Consider the following 23898-nt stretch of genomic DNA (forward strand, 5'->3'; position numbering starts at 1 on the left):
GGTGGCGCCGTTGTCCTTTTCTATATCCTTGTAGCGTGGTGGTTGTTAGTCCACCTTCACTTATTTTACCTTCAGCGTTTCCTCTTTCTTCTTTCTTCTTCCTCTTTACTGCGAGGAATATTATCTCGGATTATGACACGCTGCACCTGCCGTCAAATGACCACGTCAGGTTCTTCTTCATCATCATCATCATCATCATCATCATCAATATTAACGTCCGCATTGGTGATCTAACTTGATATTGGTATTAGTATTGGAGTTAATTCTGAATCACTAGGTCCTTATCTTGACTGTCATCCTCGATCTTTGGCTCTTCAATTTGTTACAACAAATATTCATAATGACCTACTCACCTTCTTGCTTTTAATCTTAAGTTCTTTCTCATCCACTTATATTATATTAGCTTATCTCTCTATATTTATGAAAATGTAATATAATTAAACGAAAAATTGAAACTTCCACTTCAACTTCGACGTTAGCTTATTTTCTTCGTCGTTATGTTTTATTATGGTACTTCATACGCTTTATTTAAAAGTCATTTTATTTTACATCCACTCTCGTTAAATCTCCAGTCACCGTGGTAAAATCAATTAAGGTTATATCTTCGTCATCATCATCATCATCATCATCATCATCATCATCATCATCATCATCATCATCATCATCATCATTATAATTGTTCGATGATTTATTTCGGCGAGCAATAGAAAAATTATTATTGTTTTAAGCGTTCCGAGATAATAAAATGCATGTTAATAGTAAATAATAATAATAACAATGATGATAAACTAAGCGGGAGATTTATGTTTAATTACTAGTAACGTTAGTCATGCTTACGAATATTGTCCATTCATAAATTCAGCGGATCATGTTAATGATGATATTAAACGAGTTTATGATTTAGTTTTTATTCTAAAAAAATACTAATTGACTTAAAATAAAAATATTGTGGCAACAATTTTATCCTTGTCTTGAATTGATTCAAGAAATTCATGAAAATAAAATGAAAACCAAAAATTTTTCATTGAAAAATTTTATCCATTAAACCAATAAAAGACACTAGCAAAAGAACAAAAAAAAATATTTTTTTAAAAATATGCAAATTCAAAATTTCGCGATTTTTCCAGTTTTTCAATTTTGTTTTTGTAATTTTGTTCGAATATTTTGAAAAATGCCAAATTTTGAATTTTTTTAAATCTTTAAAAATGAATATCGACGTTTAAATTTTAGATCAATTTTTGTTTGCAAAATACTTTGTACTGATTTTAAAAAATTCTGAAATTTTTAGAAAGGTTTTTTTTTTAAATTTTTGAATTTTAAGCATTAAAAAATTAAATGCACGACGCGCAAATATTAAATAATAAATTAATTTCATCTTTTTTTTTTTAAAGATTGATTAATTAAATCTTTAAATGAGTAAAAAAATAAAATGCTTGTTTTGATAAACTAACTTAAAGAATAAAAAAACTATTCAAAACAACAAAATTTCTTATCAGGCCGAAAAACAATCGATAATAACTTATTAATTATCAAAATAATTTATGTATCGTAATACTTAGATAAAAAATTTTATTTTTGTTTTTTGAGAATCAATCATCTATGAATCAGCGGTCACATCACAATTTATTATAAAACATATTATTCATTGTCACAATTTGTCTTATCTTGTCCTAAAAAAATTTTTTTTTCAGTTTAAAATACGGTCACAAATACCAACCAATAATAACAATAATATCTGATAATTATTGACTACTGCACTACTATTAATAATTAATAACATTAGTTTAATTTTCATTCATTAAAACGGTTTGTTTATTATACTCACTACAGTAATCATTTCATAAAGCGGAAATATGCAAATTACATTTAAACACTGTGTTAACTAACGGAGTACCGAGACAAGCATTTCGTATTTTATTTATTTTTTCTAATACTTGATAATATGGATTGGCGCCACATATTATTAAAATATTGCGCATAAATTAATTTCGCAAAAAAAAAATAATCTGAGCACTTATATCTATAAATTTTAAAAGACAGCTATTAAACATACACAGTGCATACGCAACAAAATTGCAGGATATTTTTTTTCCGTAGAAGGTGGTTCCATTAGTTTTTCATTTGTTGAATAGAGAAAATAAATAAAAAAAATTGTATAGCTTATATCCACTTCCTCCAGTATGAATAACTAGGTACATCGTAATCCTTAATTACTACTACTATTACTATTACTGTTACTATTACTCCTTCACGGTTATTATTAAATTCTAGTGTACAATACTCGTTATACATACACACTGGTGATTTGCAATAAGTGATTTGTATATATAACACATTAAATCTAAAGGGCGTGGTGGCTATAAAAAACTTGATCATACAAACTTCCTGCAGGAATATGTTGGAAAAAGAATTTATCGTAGGTAATGCTTTGATATTATAAATCAATGTGTTCTTATATCTTTTTTTGATACTGAATTTTTTGTTGAGAATTTAGATGGCTTTCGGAGATTCAAAAAAAAATATTTTTAATTTTTTTTTTTTTTTTTTTTTTTTTTCAATTTATCGAAAGGAAAACTGTAAGCTAAAAAATCCTGGATAAATTTCGAACAGTCTAGTTTTTTATAGCTTATTAAAACAAATTATGCTTCGTAAATAAAAAAGAAAATATAATAAATAAATAATAATGTTAATGTTAAAATATTAATTAAAACGAAGCAATATAACCAATAACAAATAAATAATAATAAAATATGCAAATGATCAGTGTGGATATAAGGGCCGTAATTAATGTACAAGCACGTCGACCAAACTTAGCTTCTGTAGTTGAATTCTCGTATGCTTATTCTCTTATTCCACACACGTTTGCAATGACTCAAACTTCCAATATCGTTAACGACCCTCGGGCACCTTCTTACAGTCGCGTAAATCCGGATGTCGGTGATAAACTTTCGATTGCTCGTTTAATGCCAGGTAAGCTTTTCTGCAAATAGTAATAATAATAAATTTGATTGATAGTTTTTTATAGGATTTAAAATTTTTTTTAAAATAAGTGTTTACACGCCTAGATTCTGTTATAAATATCAATCCGCGGAAAAACATGAAAAACTGTGAAATGGAAAAAATTATTTTTTTTTTAAATATTTATAAGTTTTACTTTCTTAAATATTGACGTTTTTTAAGATATAAACTCATCTTGATGTTACACTCATCAAGAACTTTCATTTGAATACCCACATGTATTTTTGATATATTTTTCATACATACATATATATAAATATATAAAATATATGAAAAATATATAAGTACTAAATATAATGAATTATTAATTTTATCATAAAAAATTGTTCTTTACATTGTATATTTATTAAAATTTTCAATAGAAGATTTAAAACCTAAAAAAATTATTGACGTAAAATAGAATTGTATAGGGTCGTTAACCCGCTGGTTTATGATTATAGATTATAGATAAGCTATTATAAAGTAGTCGGTTATAAGAGTTATATATAGATTTAAAAGGGATTTTATAAATACCTAATCCATCGATATTCAACAATGACTATTCACCTGACAGTTGTCTCCGCGTCTTGAGGTAGGTAAAAATTTACCGTCCCCGTTTTCATCCATCACGATCTGAAGGATTGAGAATTGCAAAACGCTTATTCGCGTCCTCGATTTAATTCTATGTATGTTCGCATACGTGCCTTGATAGATCTACTTCATAGATCAATTATCGATTGCTGTATTTTTCAATCACCACATTTTTTTAATTATTATTTTAATTACAGTACAATTTTTTTACTGTTTTCTCCAGATTGCACGCCCCAAAATAAAACTCTTGTCAATTTTACTCGGACCGATTTAGTCCGTAAAATTGAGCATTAGATCAGATAAATAAAAATCAATGAATGTGATTTTTAATGCGAAAAATGCAAGACTTATCGAGCATAGAAAGGCAAAAAAAATGCATATCCTTAATAGGCGAAGACTAAAAATGTAAACACGTGGCATGTGAATTCTTTGCTCGCGTATAGTAGAGTATACAGTACCAGACGAACGTGCACCGAGCACTCAACGGGACGTCTTATACAAGCGAGTAATAAAAATTATTTAACCTCATACTCAGTCTCGAAGATTACGAGCAAAAGATACATAAGAATTTTTCTTATGATTCTGTCATTTAAACTAGTATTAATTAAAGTTTACTACGTGTGTAATACTGTATAGGAGTTTAGTTTATTAACAAGCTAATGAGAGTTTTCAAGATTTTTTTAATTGGAAAAAAATAATTTTAATTACCCGACTAAACTTTTATTTTATTCTACGTTTTATTAATTAACTCTTATCCAAACCTGACATTTTATTTTACTGTTAATTTTCATTTTAATTGTAATAATAATTGTAATGTATAATAAACACATAAAAGATGAGAGATAAATACTTTTTAGCGGGCAGCCAGATCAAAATAACGCTTAAACTCCGCCCAAAATATAAATTGAACCTTACCAGTGTGTGGTCCAGCTACCTAACCAGGTTGATCATATCCAAGTAAGGGGTTGCATATGTGCTCATGTCTCATGTTCATTCAAGTAATCTTAAATATTTTATTACACTTGTGTGATGTCTGTGTAAGAACTACGAGACATGTTGATCGAAGTTTAAAAAAAAAATGTATCGTAGAAATGAAACAAGCACAAGATTGTTTATTATTGTTATTATTTATATTAAGAGATGAGCAAAATTTTGTGGCTCGTGTATTTATAAGATAAAATGGGTATTTATGGTTAAATTTGGTATCGTTGAAAAAGTCTTGACTTGAATTTTTTACTTTACATGGTTTCATATCATTCTCACCAATAGTGAATTTAGAATGATAAGTAGACTGCATTTGAAAATGGTCTATCTCTACATAATTAAGAAATGGTCTTGTATCTCGTGAACTATTGAATTTTTTAAAGATATAAGCTCATCCCGATGTTACACTCATCAAGAGCTTTCACTCAAGTATCCACACCATTTTTTCATATATTTATATATATTATATATATGTATATACGAAAAATATATGAAAATACATGTGGGTACTCAAATGAAAGCTCTTGATGAGTGTAACATCGGGATGAGCTTATATCTTTTAAAACGTCAATATTTAAAAAATTACAGTACAATGTAACAAAAGTTATTTCATTAAATTAAAAATAATTTTATTTACAATTGATTTGATATCTCTCAATTACATTTACATTAATTTTATATTTTTTTGTATATATAAGTATTATATATGTTTATTTCATGATTATACATTTTCTTAAAAAAAAAATGATTATGTAACCGGAAAAAAAAAGTTTAAAAAAATAGCCAGATAACACAATACGACAGGTAGAAAATTTATTAGTATCACCCATTAAATTTATATACTCATGAAGATTGTAAAACGTAGGTGTCTGCTATCTGGAGCTAAAGATATCAAGTCTTTCTTCCTTTATTCAGGTACTATCGACTGAACGTTTCTTACTCGATAAACCAACAAATAAAATTCCGACCGAACATACATCATGCGTATTGCGAGTTTTGTTAACTTTTTGGGTTCTCCAGATAAGACTGCAACGTCTCAGTTGCCGTTGTAGTTGAGGTTGCAGTGCAGAACAATTGAGTGGATAAAGGTACGTCAACATGCTGGGAGTGACAAAAAACACCGATATTAAGAGAAACAGAGAAAGCACAAGGAAATCAGCGGGAGCTGTCACTCAACGCACTATAAAATACATAAAATATTAATAATTCTCTTCATTTATGTGTGATTTTTTAAATAAACATTAATATTTTTTTTTTTTTTTCGTCTCACGAGAATCAACCGGTTCGTTATTTTTAATTTTAACGCTAACTTAACACGTATAAAATATTTTTATAAATGAAAAGTTGTAATTATTGAAATGATTGGCATTATTATGACATTAACAACTATTATTGATTATTTTCATCGCGGATACTATCGTTTCTTATTTTTTTTCCAATCAATAATTTTCTATTTGGAAGCACAATTTAAATGAAATTACTATTATTATTTTAACGATAAAAATATTGTGTTGACACAATTATTAATTACATCATACATAAATTCATAATTTATAAAAAATTTTCAATGAGAAGAAAAACAGATTTAATTAGCAGTAAAGCCAAATTTTATATTTATTTTATTCTTCCAAATTTTAATTGTATTGAATCCGATGTTCATAAATTTGAATTAATTTTTGTTTGTCTTCTGAATTTGTTGATTGATTACCAAAATTCAAAACGACGAGGGGGATTTTATTCAGTCAAATTTTTCATACATACTTTATTTATAGACAGTGTTTTTAACACACTATCGTTTTATTTTTACGTACTAGTTGTTAATATAACACAAAATTTTTTACTGTGCAAATCAAAAATAAAATAAAATAAAATTGTTATTAAAATACCAATTGATTTTAATGTATATTAAATTAATTATTATTACTCATGGTAAAAACAAAATGAAAAATGAGAAGCGTGTAAAAATGTTAATTTTTTTTCACATTGAAGTATGCAATCAATGATCACGATCGCTAATCGCTGCCACAATTTTCCTTCCACATTTTTCATTTGTAGTGTAATGAATTAAAGTAAATAAAGTGCTTTAATGCTCGTCCCTAGTATCTCGTCCATACACCGGATAAATAAATCGATCCTCGGATTGATCATCAAGGAAAAAGAGGGGATAAATGACATGTCCTTTCAAGGCACCGGCAAATAAAAGCAAATGCACGCGCGAAGATTATCGCGGATTTCACATTTCTTGTGTACATTATTTTTATAATAGAAAACATAAATATGTTTTCTTATTAACATTTTTATTATATTCTTCAGTTTTTTCGAGTAAAAAAATCTATGTTTTTATTTGTTCTAAGAGTTACTTCGTACTATTTCTTATTGATATCACATCTTCCTTCAGATTTTTATTTTTTTATTATTCGCCGTATCTTCTACACAGAGATCCAGCCACGCTCTCAGTCTACGGCTGCACTTGTATATCTTTGTACCAATCTCTATAAGGCAACGCTTCGATTTTATCTTTTTAAATAAAATAACAAGACGATCATCCAACAGATCAGTAAGCTACACTCTACACTTGATCAATTTTCTCATCACTCGCGAATCTTTTATCATTGGAAACTTCACTTGACACGATTGTACTTTTTTTTTATCTCTTTCGACTTTTTATAAAAAGTATTTCACCTATAAATAATTAATTTTCTCCCTCGTCTGTTTTTGACAATTCACGATACTTTTTCCGAATTCTTTGTCAAATATTCGCTTTCTTCGATACTTGTAAATTGATATTCACAGCTCTTGTACTACAGAATATCACAGTAGAGAAAATAATTGTTGATATAATTTAATTTATTGTCTCCTCAAAAATACATAATTAAATAAATATTTTTGTGATTATAATTACAATAAATGAATCGGTGATTGATTAGGGATACAAAAAAACATACCTAATTTTAACAGAAAGTTATTTAAGCAATTGCATTCAATCTGAATAAATGTTTATTATTTTGTGTTGATCAATCTCTATTTGTCAGCTAAGTAAATATTTCAATGTCACAGTGTGTGGAGAAAATAATTAAACGAGAATAAATAAATAAAATGAATATTCATTGAAATACTTTTTAAAACTTTTGGATTAAGTCTCAAGCGTATTTGCAGTCTGTTTAATCGAGTGGAGCTTCACCAAAATCTCTGACAAAGAGTCATTTTATTGTACCATCTTATTCGTCGTTGGATTATTTTTTATTGAAACAATGTGTCACTGTTGGTTTTAATTATTAAATTACTCCAAAGAGTACGTGGTGATTTAAATATACCCGACACAAGTTTTAAACATTATTGAAATTTATTATTTTTTTCGCGCGATTAAAATCCATGTCTTAGCTGACAATGGTTAGACTTTTCTAAAAGAGGATTAATATTTCATATTTTTCGATCTAAAATAATAAAATTATGTAAAATAAAAAATGAATTGGAGTAATTTTTAGTGGATTTAAATGACCATTGAGTGGTTATCATTTAAAGTGAAAGTAGAGTGTATTTAATGAATGAATTAATAATTAATAGGGATTATTATGTTTTAACACTACTGAGCTCTTGAGGCGTCAAGGAGGTCCTGATAATTATCAATTAAATTTTTCCCGATAGCGCTCGCGACGGAGAAACAAATTAAACCCACTGAAAACACAGGTAAATATATTGTTGATTTCAAAAAAATTTTCTTCTTTTCTTCTTAAAATTTCTTAAAAAGTACAATCAATATATTAATATTATTTCCTCAAGGTGCATTATTCATCTTAAATAATTTAAAAGAACACATTGAAGAATGTGCCCACAAAAACTATAATTTAAGTAAATTAATTTAAAATGTTAATAACGTCTAGTACATGTAGACTGTAGCAGCATAAAAAATGATAAAAATGGCCATTAAATAGTCAGGTGGTGAATTTTTTACGAGGATGATCAGTCGATTACCATTATACGCACAAGTTGTGGCATTAATTCGCGCAGGTGGGGGACAGCAATTCTTCTTATGATCGCGAAAGTGTACCGTGACCATAATACCAATGCTTGTAATAATATTATTATTTTTATTTTGTTCTCGTTCGTTAAGTTAAATCCATAGTAAATAAAAGTCGTCTCAACTCACGTAAATCCAACTTTACTCAATTCAAGTTACTCGCGTTTCTGCGGCCGGTAATTAGGTACCATAATCAGCTATTTTATTTTTTTTTATTTTTCATTTACTCTTATCCTCAACTTTCGTTTTATCTGGAGGACTATCCATATCCATATCCACATCCACATCCATGCATACTGCGACCCGACTTATTATTATCTCTCTCTCTCTCTTTTTTTTTGTTCTTTTAAATTTATTTATTCAACTCTTACGCTGAAAAAGTTCATTAGCATATTAATTCAAGGCACGGTATTTTTAATTAGGAAATTTCTTGGGCGCAAGTAAATAATTAACTTAAATAATAATAATAAAAATAAATTTATAAATTTAGTGAGTCATGGTCTTGTTAAATGAGAGTCTTATCCCTGTTGGTGAATTATTTTCTCAAGTCTCTCTTCTCTCTTTTCAGTTGCCTCTGATATGTATGATCTGCTCAGACGTGTGGGGCGGCAGAGTGTTACTAAAATAAACTCCACAGTCGAATAACTTAACAGACGAGTCGACGTACGCACAATCCGGTATCAGGTGCGTATGCAGTGCGTCATCCCGATAGGATCTCGAATCGCCACACTACACACTGCTCACTCCACGACGACATTTAACATTTGCCTGAATATTCCGCCTACTTTTAACCCTCTTTTATATTAACAAGACTTTTATTTTGTTGTGTCTTCTGGTACCAACAACATTACGATTAATTAAGTCCAGCTCAGATAAACTTTTAAATTATATGCTTAAGTGTGTTTAATGTAATTGATAAATAAACTAAGATTTAGATTCTATTAATATATGAAATATCCTCAAAAAATCGAAATTTCTCTGAAAAAAAAAAAAATCATATACAAGGTCTCAAATTGAATATCAAGTATTGTTAAGAAAAAAAAATATAATATATAAATTAGAATGTAAAAATTGATAAAAAATTTTTTTTCAAATTGATTCAAAATTTTTTTAGAAAATGACAAACGATCCTGTCAAAATTTGAGCTTTCAACATTAATTTTGAGAGGTCGAAAATTGAAATTTTAATTTTTTTTTTAAACAGTCTAAGGAATAATTTATTTCTAACTTTGGAATTTTAAATCTCGTCGTGTAAATAATCTACTGAAAAATGTTATATATTTTTTTTTGTAAAATATTGAATGTCCTACAAAAGATATCTCTAATAATTTTTTAAAAATTTATTTAAAGCTAAAGTTGGACATATCCTAAATCGTCATTTTTAGCGAAATTATTATTATTGAAAAAAAAAATTTTCCTTTAAAAAATTGATTTGTCAAAGAAAAATTCTAATTAGAAAAACATCTAATTTTTGATGAAAGAAAAAAATTATATAAATTTATCAGCCAAGAAAATTTTATCGAGGACTTTTTTAATGTAAAAAAAATATCAAAAATTTTTGCCCCTAAAAAATTAAGAATCCATTCTCTACACCGTCCTCAGAAAAATCCATACGATTCTAGTGATCGATAAAGTCATAAGCAATTTTAGTGCTCAGGGCGTTAAATTATCCATTACCACATACGCATATTTACAATTACAAGTAATTGCCGTAGATAGTGGTATCTTAACACCTGGGGCATGTCTATAGATATATCCTCGAAGTTATTCAATGGAAAAAGTGGCTTATTAAAAGATAACAATAATATCTACGGTGAATTGACGTCCGACATCCAACAGCGCTTAGCATTATGCACAAGGAGGTAAAAAATAGAGGGGTTTTTAACTTTATTTCCCAACAAAAATATAAATCTCTGCTAATTTTTGACCATATGTTCATGTTATGCACATGCTGCATCTACCGATCCCTTTCGTATCTGCTAAATGCAAAAGTCACGCATACGCATATACATAATAATCCGGCCTCAAGGAAATACTTTAATACTTTGTTCTTGTTATAACAAAAATAAACCGCCGCGGTGATTCGTTGTTGTGATATGGCAAAAAACAAAATTAGAGCTCATTTTAAATGAGATAATGACATCATTTTTTAAAAGTTCATTTACTTTCTCATTACTCGGCACTTCCAATGACTATTCTTCCATAAATATCAAAAGACAAAAATTTGTGCTCAATAAATTATACTATTTTGAAATTTTCATCAGAAGTTTTGATTGTAATCATTCGAAGTTAAAAAAAAAAAAACATCTATTGGAACGAAAAAACGCATCTGGAGTTTGTTTACATTTTTTTTACTTTTGGTATAAATTGACAGGCTTCAATCCGTTCCCCTTAGCGTTACGTCGAAAATTTCATTCGGAAATCATACAGACGAATTTATCGCGTGCGTATGATTACTCGCACTTGTTATTAGATTGTTTTTTGGTCAGGTGGCCAGCAATTTGTGAAAGAAACAGAATTTCCGAATTATCGAATTTAAAACCAATCAAAGGTCTTTAATTTTCTTAAAAATATCGAACTTTGAGACTGCGTTCAGCAAAAATTTATTAATTTAACGTTGCGTTGAAAAAATTTTGCCGAAATCCTGCTGATAAAAAATCAAAGAATTAAAAAAAAATATTTTCCATCCAATTGTAATAAATAATCATGTAGTATGTGAAAGATTTTGAGTGCAGTTAAGATTTGAAAGATTTGAAGTGGTATCGGGTTTGCTGGGATTCCCTCCCGGCGTGCATCAGACGCATTAGTTCGCGTCGCTCCTGCTGAGCGCAAATTAGCGCTGCGAACACGGCCCACAAAGCTGGTCAACACTCTCAATACAAGCGCCTTCCTTCGAGATAAGAAAATAAAGATAAAGGGTGAGTAGAAAGCAGTACTTATGACGAAGAAAGTTTGGAGAGCGCCCAGGATATGGAGGACTGACGCAGGGCTTAATGATGTTGCGCTTGTTGCATCGCTCGTGATGAAGAGGACCATCATCAGTAAGAGCCAAGGATACGGAATAGGAGGTGAACGCTGGGATAAACGACCGCGATCAACGCAACACCGACCCGGCGAAAATTGCCGGAATATATTAACCACACGGGTGTTCCCAAGGTTTCGAGTTATTCTTTTTTACACCGCTGACGATGCTTAAGGCTTGCTAGTTTGACTCAGGTCGGAGGATCTTGTTGCTGTTTTTAGGTTTTCGGTTGTCGGGTTTTATTGAATTATCGCTTAGATGTACTTCCTGGCTTTTTTTAAATGTATCGGTAAATTTAAATATGCAAGAATTTTTTTTTGATATCCTCCTGATTAAATTTCTATTTTTCATTATTAATTTTAATGTTAATTATTATTTAAAGAAACTTTTTACTAAATATTAAAAAAAATGTTAACTTTTGCTATTAAAAAAAAAAAATTCAATTGATTATATATAGAAAGAACAAGATGACACTGGATATCATCCTAGATTATACTCATTATAATCTAGATTATACTCATTGTAATCTGGATTATACCAACTACTATCTGAAATTTTTTTTCGTAAAAAAATTAAAAAATTTTTTTCGTAAAAAAAATTTTTACTTACGTAAAAAAAAAAAAGTTTTCCATATATTTGCAAGATTTGAAAAAATAATTTACTTTTTTTAAAAAAAAAAAAAAAAAAGGTAAATTTTTTAAATTATGATAAATTTCTAAATATAATTTAACTGAGATGAAATATATATAAATATATCTTGAAGAAAAAAAAAAAAACAAATTTTTATAAAATTAATTTGTGAAGATAAAAAAAAATTAAATCAGCCGCAGAAATATAAAAATATTTAAATCAACAATAAAATTATACTTAAGAATTAAATTAACTTTAAGATTCACAAAAAATGAATATTAAATACATATTTATAAATAAAAAAGTAATTATAAACATCAGTGAAGAGCAATGAATTATATAATTAACCAACAATTAAAAAAATATAAAAGTAAAATGGATTGTAAAAATCAAAGCTGTCAGCAGTTTTGTTAAATTTATTATTTAAAAACTCTCATCAGCGAATTAAGTTAATGTTCGTAACTGTAAATTTACAGCGGACTCTCGGCTCATTACAGTGACGTATGGCCGACGTGTTTAAATGCTTCTGGTTACCCACCAATTTACTCTTTTATTTGTTTAACCCCCGGTGGGATTTTTACGAGCACAAGGACCAAGACGAGTAAAGTCTCCGCTAAAACAAATCCCCAGTCCTCAATGAAAAAGCGACAAATTTGTTGTTATTGCAGCCTATTAAAATAAACTCATTTATTTATAATCATAATCATCCATATTAATTAGCCGCTAGTAATAAATATTACGATTTAATAATATTTAAAATTAGAATTCATTCGAATAATTAAATGTTGATCGGTCAATAATAAATGAATTCATTATTTTCTATATTTAATATTTATAAATATGTAAAAAAAAAAAAGTTCAAAAACAAATTATTGGCGATCTACAATTGGTTTTGTCGGCGATTTAATTTTCATTACACCCCGCGGTGTATCTTAATCTCCTTTGTTTATTTATTGAGGCAACAATCTTACGAGAGTGATTCAACCGCCCCCGATCCTCTAAAGTTAAGTACTTGTATATAACCTCATATGTATTCTCCAAGTCCCATTAAACAGCGGGTATCGAATCATTTCGATGGTTTAATTGAGCCGTCGAATAAAGTAGACGGTGAATAAGGCTTTATGATATTACTATTACTACAAACAATTTTTTTAAATCCTTTATTTCATTTCTTATCTTATATATTTATATCCATTTCTATTTTATTGCATCATTTAGATTTTTTAAGATTATTCGATTGGATGATTGGATTTCTTTATATAGACTCCTGCTATCGTTCTAGCTACTTTATGGTATTATGGGCTTCTGGTCATTTTTTATGGTTTAAGGAGTTGCCACTAGGTGGCGCGTGAGAAAATTATTTTCGTGAGTAGACATTCGTTAAGCTCGATATTTCGACTCATGATAAATGTACCAGTTTTGTAAAGGATCCATGGCTGTATTGGTTTAACCAAGGCCTTATTTTCAATAAAAAAAAAAAAAAAAAAAGAGTAGACATTCGTTCCAATGGGCATCAAAATTCTGAGTACAAGCTAAGACAAACGTTTTATGAGTTTTTTTTTGCTTTTCCCTACATAATAAATTTTTTGTTGTATCATTGAAGTACAACTTTGATTTTAAGAATTTTTTTTGTCACAAGTTAATGTTTTTGGCCATATGTGACAATATATGATCTTCTTTAGCCATATATAGCTAAACATGACCTTATATAGCCACATATTACCTTATATGGCTATATATGACCATATAATCACAAACATAGTTACGTTTTAATTGATATGGCCACATATTAACTTATAATATGTCTTATGACTTCATATGGCTAAATATTATCTGATGTGATCAGATAGGACCTTATGTAGCCACATATGACCTTATATAGCCACATATAACCATATGTATAGCTACATATAATCTTGTATAGTTATATATGACTCGAGATGGCCATAAATAATTTGATATAGCCAAATATGACCTTATATGGCGACCTATAACCTTTTATATCTACATATGACCTGATATGACCATATATAGCCTGATCTGATCATATATGTACACATAAGTTTATATATGGCCATATATAAACATATTATGTCATATATGAACTTATTGAATTTTTTAATACGGCCATACATGGTCATATCTGGCCATATATGGTCATATCTGGCCATACTAAAAATTTTTTTACAGAATGCAATTTTTGAGTGCAAAAATCAAATTTAAGTCAGTTGTTCGCGAAAAACAATAAAATATTCTTCTTAAATGAAATATATTGAATATGATTAAATTTCTTGTGCTCCTTAAAAAATATCCAATAAATTTCTACAGCCATCAATGATTCATCAGTATGGAAACGACTAAATCCATAAAACAAAAAAGGCCAAGATTGCCAGCTGAAAAAAAAAACCCATAAAAATAATTTCCCAATAAATATCTCGAAATATCATCACATCAGAGTACTGGCTGCATCATGAAGATCCGTAACGAATAAATCTCAAAGACAAAAAAGGATTTTCACAATTTTCTAAATGCCAGGACAAGTCAGCAGTAGTGATCGTCAATTCTCGATCTTCGGTCTCTTGAAATTTTTTATATATTTTTTTATTTGTGACTGAAAGTTATGGAAGTTCTCTCTACCCTTTTGGCATAAAAAGTTTTTTAATTTTTTTAGTGTATGTACTTCTTGATTGTATAGTACAAACAGGAAGATCGTAAACGGTTGCACTGGCTCTCGAATAACACAACACAGCTACGGTCAAGTGATCCCGGTTCAGCCGATGCCCCATTACCGTCAATGGACACTCCCGTTCAGAGAGAGAGACGCCATAAACTCATAAAGAGGGCGGCCTGTTAGTCGATACCTGTTAGTATACGATAATATATTTATATTACTATATATTTGCTCATACTTCACTGATTTAATCGATCATATCTCTGTCTGCAAACGATCATCTCCCGAAAAGTTCGGCTCAAGTTAATTAAAAAAAAAAAAAAAAAAGCATGAATATTCTCTGAACTGGTCGCTTCTTTTTACGCCCACGGTTCCAGTGAAACCTGGATATTTTCAAGAGGAGCCTTTTTGTCGGTATCATTGTTCGCAACAGTACCGATTATGGCTGATGGCTGATTGTAAAAATGTGACAACGATGTCCTTAACATTACGCGTCGTTGCCTTATCTCGTAAACACATGTAAATTATTCATACAATTTTTACAGTTTTTTTATCGGTTCCTTTATATAGGTATCGACTCTTAAAATTTTTTACAACCAATTCTTTGTGAGGAAACTATCAACAGTTTACTTTAAAATCGTTGACACTCATTCCCAACTCGACAGTCTTGAGAAGATTTCAGAACCCATGAAAAAATTTTCTGATACGGTAATATTTGATATGTTATTGTCATAAATCAAATATATCTAAAAAAAAGCCATGTTAGGTTATTTATGAGAATAAAATAAAAATTTTTTATTTTTTTTTTTTAATTTTACGTCAATTAATATATTAAATTAAACAAAAATTTTTTTAGAATTTTATAGCAAATAAATTATTATTAAAAAATTCCACAAGTGAAAATTAATCAAAATTACAAGTGAAAATTTGTAGAAGTTTTTTTTTATTATAATTGATTTGTTAAAAAAATTTAAAAAAATGACAGCTGACAGCTAACTTCAGTGTGATGATATTAAGAGAGAACACCACTGTGACGATCGACAAAAAGAGGTGATTTTCGGGAATTTTTTTGACAGAAAAAATAAAGGGATTTGGGGATCGAATTTTTTTTATTTTATTAAGGATACATTAAAGATTATTGCGCTAAATTTTTATTAAAAAATATTTTATTATTACAAAGTTATTAAGAATCTCGTAGAGCACGGAATTAAAAAAATTCTTATTTTAAAGATTTTTTAGCCGGGTTAAAACAAAAAAAAAACAGTAAGAATGGTGAGAAAATTTTCAATCAGTCGCGATTTTTTTTAAAATGAAAATTTTCAAAATTCCGTATTATTATACATTGAGAAAACAGTTTGTTCGACTCAAATCCCTAATTAAATTAAAATTAAATTTTTTTAATTGCACTTCCAGTTCTTCGAATTTTTTACAAATAAAATTTTAAAAAAATTTTTTTGTAATAATTATTTCAATACAAAAAATTAAAAAAATTTTTAGATATCAGCTAACTTTACTGTCATTGTTAATTTTAGTATAATTAATAATTCCAAAAGAAGTGCCCATTATTATGTGGATATAAATTTTTTATATACTTGCCTACATTTTTTCTTATAAATTTTATTTTATAAAGAATTATTATACTGATTAGAAGATCAAAAGAAATTAGGTATTTCGCGATGAAAAAGTTTAAAAAAAGAAAGCGATTGGAATGAAATAAAAATATGGTGTTGTGGTAATTACTCGTTAATGAATATAAGTATTACCTTTTCTTCGTTTTTCCTTACTTCTTATTTATTTATCGTGTTTCCCGGTTCTTCAAGGGCTTGCCAGCTACAGACCATCCGGCATATGCACGACAGGACGTGGCACTTTGTGCGTGAATGCAATCACGCAGATAGTATCGCTCGAATGAGAGACATGTAAGATAGCGATAAATAAGTTACGAATTTAATGAGTTTAAATAAATAAATAAATTGTTCGGCTCGATTGAGAAATTGTTGAAATAAAATAATTACAAGCTTCAAAATTCTTATTTAACCAAGCCGCCATTTTTGCCTCCACCGCCAGGGAATTTTTTTGGAACGAGCCATTGGAAGTCCTCTAAATTTCATTTAAAAAAAAAAAAAAATTATTCACTTTTCTACGCCTTACATAACTGTGTAAAATAATGTTTTGTATAAATGGGAACAAAGTTGCGTCTGAAGATTGAATTTTCATGAGTCTGTATCGCAAACATTTAATCTATTCGTCGAATATTTCGGCCGGGCAAATTAGCGGATAATCGTTTGCCTCAAAACTCGGTTTTGGTTGTTAAAAGAAGATTGCTAGCCCGCGGGTGCACTCCTACGCATTACAGAAATAGGGTTACGACCGTTACGGCTATAATGCCTCAAACTCCGACTCATTTTTGTGGATTTCGTCGCTCTAGGACAGAATCCTTGTATAAACGGGGTTTTATAACTAAATCCCACGAATTTTGTTGTTTAATTTTGTTGCCTGAATAATATTAACAATAATAATCTAAGATTTGTTTCTCGGTAATTCCGTCGGTGATTTTTAATGAGGATTATTCCAAAAATAGCTGTTAATTCACCAACATGAGAAGAGATCGAATAATTATTTTTTAAAAAATAACTTTTGATTTTTATGAATTAAACATCGTTCTAATTTTTTCTGGTTAATAATTAAAATTAAATTATATGTTTGAGTTTTTAATTTTTTATTCCACGCGAGTCTGGAGAGGTTTGATAGTTATTAATTCAGTAGTCATCATTAATTTTGTCTGGAAAATTAAAATGGTCCTCTCCTGCCTTTGTAAAAATTATTGTGTCAGAATATTAAAAGAATAAATTGGAGAAAAATAACGTAAATAGGAATTAATTAGTTTAATTTTGTGAATATTTAATTTTATTTGATTAATTTTTTTAACGAAGTTTTTGTAATAAATTGAAAATTCCTCCCACGATATTATAATAACCGATATTTCAATCAGAGAAAAAAATCCGCGGAATTAAATTTCGCGTGGATATTGAGGTTCACATACGACCTCGACCAGGAAGTTAACATATAAATTAACGGCGTTCTCTTTCTAACAATTTACGAGCTCAACTTGTCAACTTGAATCTCAATAACCTCTATAACTCAAAGCTAAAATAACCTTTGCTCAACAAATACCAATCTCTGACCTAACTACATGAGACAAGTTGTGATAAAAAAAATATTACAGTGAAAAAAATCAATGCAATTTTGGAGGAAATTTTTGACCCAACAAAATTAATTTGAAGAACAAAAACTTCATTGTAATTTAAATAGAACAATTCTAAAACTGAGAAATTTTTTTTTGACTCAAGAATTTCTTGATTTGAGGTAATAATTTAATTTATTGCCATAAATAAGCTCATTTGTTCCTATAAAAAATTTTTCTGCACTTTAATCATTTTAATGAAATTATACGAGTTATTTAATGCTTCATATTCGAAAAAAAAAAAAGCTTTAAAATTCAATCTTACTTCTTTTCAAATTCCAAGTACACTCGTACACTCAAAAAAAATTTAATTTAAATCAAGAGAAAAATTCTTGAACCAAGAAAATAATTTTGAAGAGTTTCAGTGTCTTGAATCAAGATAAAAATTTTTGAAAAAAAATTTCTTAGTTTAAGAATTTTTTTACTCAAACCAAGAAAATGAAATTCTTCAAAATTATTTACTTGATTTAAGTGAAAAATTTTTTTTTCCGTGTACAATGCACATACAAACATAGAAACACATAATTCTAAATGTTGTATAGTTAATAGCTAGTGATTAATCACCCGCCGTCTGCACGTAAAATATATAAATGGATTTTCTATTAATTTCCTTCCGTTTGGCGTAAGCAACAATCACAAGAATGTCTATGCAATAAACATGAAGCTCATCATCATGATCACCATCATCATCATCATAATCATCATCATAAAATACATTTTACAGCCCGGCCATTAATAAATAAATAAATAAATACAAATATAAATTAATTCTCGTAGAAGACATACAACTGCCGCGCATGTAGCTTGTAACTATAAAGAAAGCATCATTCTTCAGACAGAAGCACGGATCAAGAATCCACGATATTGAATAAACATTTCCTGTATACTTATACTTATGCTTATGATTGATCCATAATGCTTTGTACATTACTATATACATTATTACAATATCCAAGGACATCCACCGAGGTGACCTTGGAAATCTTCTAACCATTTATGCATACAAATACAAACAAAAGTACAACTCTTTTCGCTTGGAATAACACCAGCGGTTTCGGTCCCTTTGAATTCGCTCCCCATCCCGTAAAAAATATAATTACATAAGTGTTATCTAGCACACACACACACATACACACACACAGTTATTTGCATTATTGATCGAGAATCGACGATCGAGGATTACCAAAGAGGTAAAAGTAAGAAGTGAGGGCACCTGCCTCACCAGGTGAATTCTTTTAAATGGCTACCGTGCATTTTTGATATTCTGCTCCGATTCCTCTTTTCTCCGCTCGAGTCCGCGTCTTTGTTCAACTCGGTAACTAAAATCGATACATCCTTGTTCGTTAATCGGCAGTGTATCTATGAATCGGTATTTTTTATCCAGTCCTTTGTGTCCTTCCTCCCTCGGGGAACATTTTAGTGAAGATGTAAGCTAATCAAGTTATTAATGATCAGGATTGTGTCAAGTCACTTACACTTTTTTTATTCAAATTTCCTGTAATTGGCGACATTGTTCTTTATTTATTGGCGGATGCTCGCCGGATGATGACTCACTGAACACCTTTACTTTAATTAGCTTTTTACTGCATTGAGAAAAAAGTTTACTTGACTCAAGGGAAAAAAATCTTGAACCAACAAGACCATTTAGAAGAGAAGGATTTTTTTTGAGACGTGATAAAATATTCTTGAGCTAAAAAAAAATATTTTTAGTTTAAGTTAATTTTTTTTGGTTCAATAATTTTTTCTCTTGAATCAAGTCAACATTTTTATCCGTGATTTTCGTGAATTATTTTTGATTGAAATGAGATACCTCATTTTTAAAAATGTAACATTCAAACTGACACGTTATTTAATTTTATCTGCCAAACTTATACTTTATAATCATTTTTAATAATTTTAGAAAATAAGATAGTTGAAGAAAATACAAAAATATTATTTATCTATTTTTTTCATTAAAGAATTTTTAGACGGCAAAAGTAAGCTTATTTATGTAAATTTTGAGTAAATGATAAGATAAGCTTCAAGTTACATTATTTACTTTTCATGAAAAAAAATCTACTCCCATTTTGGATGCCGAATGACCTTATCATTTTTTTTTAGATTTTTTTCACTTTCAAATAATTTTTATTTCCTCAATTTTAAGGATTTAATTTTCCAGATATAGAAAATAGGTAAAATCTATTAAATTAACTCTAAAGTTCACATGGGTAACTACAATTTAAGTTATTACTCGTCTAATTTTGATAAAATTTTTAATAAATCTATTTCTGGAATTTTTGTTTAAGAATTTTTTTAGCTATAAAAAATAGCTTGAATTTATTAAAATAATATCAAAGTTCACATAATTATCTTGAATTTAAAGCTGCTATTTATCAATTTTTTTCAATTTATTTCGTCGTTCAGATCATTAATTTTTCGCTTTTATCGTCAAATAACTCATACATTTTAAATCCTATTTTTTAGGTTGATTTTTTTCTTAAATTTATCCCAAAAATCTACACAGAAAAAACAAATTTCTTACGCCAAGAAAATTTTAAGGACGAAAAAAATTATTTTGAAGCAAGAAGAAATTTTCTTCAGTCAAGAACTTATGATTTTACATAAGAAATTTTAAATCTTCCTTAATATTCTCTTGAGCCAAGAAAATTTACATTCTAGTTGAAAATTTTTTTTTTCAGCGTACCTATTCATGTCGGGCGTGGCTGACTGGATTTATTCTTAAATACTAAAATAATATTTCAATGCCCAGTTCTCAAGTGTCAATTGAAATAATTAAAACAATTTTTGTAATATGATAAGCATTAAAATAAATTAAAATAAATGGGTTAACTGTATCAGCAGTATGACGATCAGATTTCCAGGTAAATATTGAAGTGAAATGAGGGAATTCGAGTGTGAAACATTCGCCGACAATCCCACCCCCTTTCCAACACTTGCCGGTTGTCGTCGTACGCAGTCTGTGCACCATCAACGTGCATATTTCTACAATTATTGCCGGTGTTTGCCTTTGATCTCTGTTAACTAAACGACCGCAAGCATACTTCTTCCTTGCACACAACACACGACCCAGTACCACTCGCACCGCTTTCCTTTCATTCCCTTTCCTCAAGTTACATTACATTACATTCTGCATCACCTCAGCCTCCTCTTATACTTAAGGTTTATTCCCAGTTAGTGTCTTTCTTCCTTATTATTATTTTCTTCTCCTGCACTCAAGCGCTCGCGACTTTTTATCGAGAAAAGCTCTCCCACTGCAAACAAAATAAATTTTCAGCAAACAAACTGCTCTGTCATTTTTCATTTTCATTTATTCTATGGAAGAGTGTATTAGCGTTGACTTTGACAAGATTTATGTCCGATTATAATATATACATTTCAAACGAGTTTCGAATTAATTTTACTGAAAAAAAATTATAATTAATATCAAAAGTTTTAGCAATAAATTTTAAATTCATCATTTTAGACTTTCAAATCCTCATTACAGCTCCATAAACACTAATTAAATTTATAGTACCATAAAGTACATTAATTTGCTGATAAAAGCGTGATATAGACAATATTAATAATTATGATAATAATTATTAATTTAAAAGAATGGCCATTTATCATTATATTAGCTAGTTCCGCAAAACCAAAAGATCATATAAAAAATTTTTTAATTTTCAATCAATTTGATGTGTATAAATTATGAAAAAAAATTTTTAAAACCAAAATGCGTATATTAAAAAATATTTTATTTTTATTTACTTAAACATTGGGTTATTATTTACAAGTGGAGTGGGAAATTTTGAATTTTTATTTTTTTGAAAATTTTGATGTTTTTTTTTTTGAAATAAATTTTTAGAAAATTTTTAAATCAATTTTTTAGAAAATTATGATATTCAACTTTTTTTTTTTAAATTGTTCGTTTTTTTATGTACTTTTCAAAAAAAAAAATAAAAATAAAAATTTAATCCAAAAATATGAAAATTAAAATTTTTTCCAACTTTTGAAGGCAAAAAAAGTTATCGAAATGTTTATTTTTTTCTGTTACGATAATTTTTATCATAAATGCGCCCTAAAAACAAGCTGAATAAAAAAAAAAATTTTTAAATATTAATTTTTAATCTAAATATGGCCATAAATAGGGTGGACCCCACAAAAATAATTTCCATAAATCGTTACGCCGAAAAAAAATCTTCCTACGTGGAATGTTTTATTTCTTTGATTCTGTTTTTACAGGACACTTAAAAAAAAAAATTCAATTACTTTATTTGTTTTTGAATAGTTTTTATTTTTGACTCAACAATTTTGATTCAATATTTAACACTAAATTTTTGACGCAATAATGCAAAATTTTCTACTGTCAATATCAAACTATGAATGGACATATTTGGAATTTTTTCTTTTACACCTTAATTGTTCTTAGGATCTAGGTGATCAACAGTAGAACCATCCCCATATACAGTAGTGTTCTTAATAACGTAAACTGTGCCATTGATTTCATTCTGCCGAACATAATTTGTAGAATTGACTCCATTATTAGGTATAGATGTTTTAGATATTGAAGTATATACACCAGTATCATTGTAGAGTCGATTAACATCTCGGATAAATACAGAAGAATCATCTGCAGTATATTTTTCGAATTCTTGAATAAGACGATAATCCTTGAAAACATTTGATTCCCAAGATAAGGTATGATTAAGTTCACGATCCTTTGTATAACTACGTAAGTCGTCAAGTTCAGAGTATTTAACTTTTCTACTATTGTTGTAGTCAATTCTAGAGATTGTTTGTATTTCTTGTGAACCATCCGCTCCATTGATCACTGTTTCTGTCGTTGTTTTGATAGTACCAGTAGTTAAATCTTCATTTATTTTCATGGATTCGCTTCTAGAGACAGGATTTTTAATTTCTGCTGTACTGCCGATAATCATTACGGCGATTATTAATAGATTCATTTTTACGATAATCTGCAATGAAAATTGAAAAAAGTTATATTCTATAAATTCAAAGAATTTTTTATTTAAAAAAATTCAAAAGAATTTTTAATTTAAAAAAATTTTTAAAGATATTTTTAATTTTTATAATTTACTAGATTTTAAAAGTGGAAGTGCTTTACTCTCGTCATGTCGCTATCGGACGATTTTGCAATATAAAATCGTTGATATGTCCCAACTAAGATACTAAATCAATAAAAAAATAAAATTTAAAACCTGGTCTGAATAAAAATTTTATTTGTATTTAATAAATTTTTAATTTGTGCATGAGCCAAATACGTGTTTTACTAAATACAAATAAGCGTTTATTAGTATTTAATAAAACTGTCTCTCAGTGTACATGTCCATATTAAAAATTTTTTTGATTTGTGTTATGTATAATTTACCGTAAATATAATTTCAGCCTCGATGTTGAAAAGTTAATAAATTTATATTTATTAAACTTGAATTAGTTGAAAAATATTACTAGTGAAACAATAAATTCAAAGCTATCGCAGCAAAATTTTCCAGTCAAACTAACTGCGTTATTTGCAAATCATATAAAAGTTACAATGGCTAATTCTTGATAATAAATTTTTATCCACAAGTCAACAAAGAGACATTAAAAAAAATAATTTTTATTTGTTTAAAATGTATTACCAATATTTTCAAGGTAAAATGATCATTTTTAATAAAAAAAATTTTCCACAAGTAATTTTTATCACGGAAAGAATAAAAAAATTATTAGTTTTTTATGGCAATCCATTATCAGTATTTTCAA

General features: G+C 28.4%; 2 protein-coding genes across 4 annotated transcripts in view; one reads left to right on the forward strand and one right to left on the reverse strand.

Annotated features, from left to right (window-relative positions):
- Klu (zinc finger protein klumpfuss) overlaps nucleotides 1-23898 on the forward strand; it is a 142910-nt gene that overhangs the window by 117722 nt on the left and 1290 nt on the right. The window lies entirely within an intron of this gene.
- Nucleotides 22405-23683, reverse strand: LOC141528576 (uncharacterized). 3 transcript variants are annotated; one of them, XM_074244702.1, is made up of 3 exons: nucleotides 23525-23663; nucleotides 23261-23324; nucleotides 22405-23111 (listed from the first exon to the last, which is right to left on the reverse strand). In XM_074244702.1, the coding sequence occupies exons 2-3, from the start codon at nucleotides 23267-23269 to the stop codon at nucleotides 22551-22553; spliced, it is 570 nt and encodes a 189-aa protein (XP_074100803.1). In that variant the 5' UTR covers nucleotides 23270-23324; nucleotides 23525-23663; the 3' UTR covers nucleotides 22405-22550. The 3 variants fall into 3 exon arrangements, with proteins under 3 accessions (XP_074100803.1, XP_074100805.1, XP_074100804.1); XM_074244704.1 differs by having other exon boundaries at nucleotides 23234-23324; nucleotides 23525-23662; XM_074244703.1 differs by lacking the exon at nucleotides 23261-23324 and having other exon boundaries at nucleotides 23525-23683.

The sequence above is a fragment of the Cotesia typhae genome, unplaced genomic scaffold, assembly GCF_013202065.1.
Source record: "Cotesia typhae breed Kobodo isofemale line unplaced genomic scaffold, CoteBio_Ctyphae contig_44, whole genome shotgun sequence".
Classification (NCBI taxonomy): domain Eukaryota; kingdom Metazoa; phylum Arthropoda; class Insecta; order Hymenoptera; family Braconidae; genus Cotesia; species Cotesia typhae.